Source organism: Chrysochloris asiatica, unplaced genomic scaffold (assembly GCF_000296735.1).
Source record: "Chrysochloris asiatica unplaced genomic scaffold, ChrAsi1.0 scaffold00518, whole genome shotgun sequence".
In the NCBI taxonomy this organism is placed as follows: Eukaryota; Metazoa; Chordata; class Mammalia; order Afrosoricida; family Chrysochloridae; genus Chrysochloris; species Chrysochloris asiatica.
This window is the reverse complement of record NW_006409036.1, coordinates 719,897-722,149: the sequence shown is the minus strand read 5'-3', so window position 1 is coordinate 722,149 and position 2,253 is coordinate 719,897. Positions and strand designations below refer to the sequence as shown.

General features: G+C 37.6%; 1 protein-coding gene across 1 annotated transcript; it reads left to right on the top strand.

Moving 5' to 3' along the window:
- The first annotated feature begins 409 nt into the window (after positions 1 to 409).
- LOC102837074 (olfactory receptor 7A5-like) lies at positions 410 to 1,330 on the top strand. Its single transcript, XM_006877515.1, has one exon. It carries the CDS (start codon positions 410 to 412, stop codon positions 1,328 to 1,330), a length of 921 nt encoding a protein of 306 aa, XP_006877577.1.
- The last annotated feature ends 923 nt before the right edge of the window (positions 1,331 to 2,253 follow it).

The window sequence follows — 2,253 nt, the reverse complement described above, 5'->3', positions numbered from 1 at the left end:
AGGGTTGGAACCGACTCGACGGCACTTAACAACAACAACAACATATATATTTTCCCTCTTGAATGAACTAAAAAAAGTCTCAAGGCACTCCCCAACTGATCCTTGGGAACCCTATTCAGAGTCAGTATGACCAGGCTCAACGCAACTTGACAACAGCAATAATATTGCCTTAGCAAAATGTATGGGATTTGAGGTAAGGAAGGCTAGTCAGTTTCGGTATTGCGTAGTAGATTGAGCATTTAGTATTCCATGAAATTCTCAGTTAAACAGCACTAGATCAATAGATATTATAGAGGACTTAGTTAAGCATATATAAATACAAACAACAGGATAGTGTTAGATTAGTGTTGATTATCTGTGACTAACTTTACATTGTTCTCTTCTCTTTTCCAGGTGTTTCATCAGCTACATGGAACCAGGAAACCAAACACATATTTTAGAATTCATTCTTTTGGGGCTCTCAGAAGAACCTGAGCTGCAACCCCTCATCTTTGGACTATTCCTGTTCATGTACCTGGTCACCTTCACTGGGAACCTGCTCATCATCCTGGCCATTATCACAGACTCCCACCTCCACACACCCATGTATTTCTTCCTCTCCAACCTCTCTTTTGCAGACATTTGTTTCACCTCCACCACTGTCCCAAACATGCTACTTAACATTCAGATGCAGAACAAAGTTATTACATATGAAGCTTGCATTACCCAGATGTATTTTTTCCTGCTATTTATAGGATTAGAAAATATTCTCTTAACAATTATGGCTTATGACCGGTTTGTGGCTATATGTCACCCACTGCATTACATGGTCATCATGAACCCCAAATTCTGTGGCCTCCTGATTTTGGCAGCCTTATTATTGATTGTTCTGTACTCTCTGTTACATAGCTTAATGGTTTTGCGGCTATCTTTTTGTACAGAATTGGAAATCTCCCACTTTTTCTGTGAATTTAATCAAGTAATCCAACTTGCTTGTTCTGACACTTTCCTCAATGACTTAGTGATGTATTTTATGGCTGGACTTCTGGGTGTTATTCCACTTACTGGGATCCTTTTCTCTTACAGTAAGATTGTGTCCTCCATTTTGAGAATTTCATCAGCTGCGGGCAAATATAAAGCCTTTTCCACTTGTGGGTCTCACCTCTCAGTCATTTCCTTGTTCTATGGTACAGGTTTTGGAGTTTATCTTAGTTCTTCTGATTCCCAAAGCTCCAGAGCCACTGCAATAGTCTCGGTGATGTACACTGTGGTCACCCCCATGTTGAACCCCTTTATCTACAGTCTTAGAAATAAGGACATAAAGCAGGGCCTAAGAAATCTTTTCACCTGAAAAGCATTCTTTACCTAACAGAATGATTTTTTTCCAATACTACAGAGTTACTCATGACAACAGAGTTCAAAATCATGAAGGTATAAATTATACTTTCATCACCTCACAACGCTGCATTATTTCCAGAATCTGATCTCGTTCATTTTATATGATATAAGCAACTTTTTCTTGTTTATTTCTTAAAACTTTTGTTGTTGTTGTTTTTACTAAGATCTTCCCTGCGATAGGGAATTCTTTCACATTGACTGCAGGTGATTCAGTATGAAATAGATCTGCTACTGCAAGCCATGGAGTTCCAGCGTACAAGCATCCCAATGGAAAAGCATCACTATTGTCCTCAAATCCAAATTTTTGAGATATCATTTTCCAGATTACTACTTAAGTGTTTATTTCTTGTGGTCAGTTCTGGCGTGTAATATTCAACCTCTTCTGGGTTATTTCCTTTAAACAGAAGTCTCGTTTAATATTTTGAACAGAGACTTTGTAAGCATGTACTTAATCAATTGTGAAATAACTGGTGGTATATCCTTCACATATTTGAAATGACTCCCAGAACAGCAGTGAAAACTAGACCAGTTAAAACATTGACGCCTCTTCTTTTACGAGGAAGGTTGTGGAATAAAGATGACTCTCCACAAATATGCTACATTTTCTGCAATTCTGATAGTAAGGATATTTTGTTATAATTATTAGTCCAAGACTAATTGAGTCTGCTAGATCTGAACTTGTTTAACTAAGGATAGGTGCATGAATCTAGTCACCTAAAATTTGCCTTCATTCTAAATAACCTGATGCACTCCAAGTATTCTTGACCATATAATTGACTAAAACAAGACACCTGACTCAAATTTGCCATCTGATTCTTCCCTGTATATCTGGTCAAAATCCCAGTAATTACATATGAAACTCTAGGTTTTAATGCT

What these genes read in the sequence shown, in the direction of transcription:
- LOC102837074 (XM_006877515.1), top strand. Translation starts at nt 410, where the DNA reads ATGGAACCAGGAAACCAAACACATATTTTAGAATTCATTCTTTTGGGG.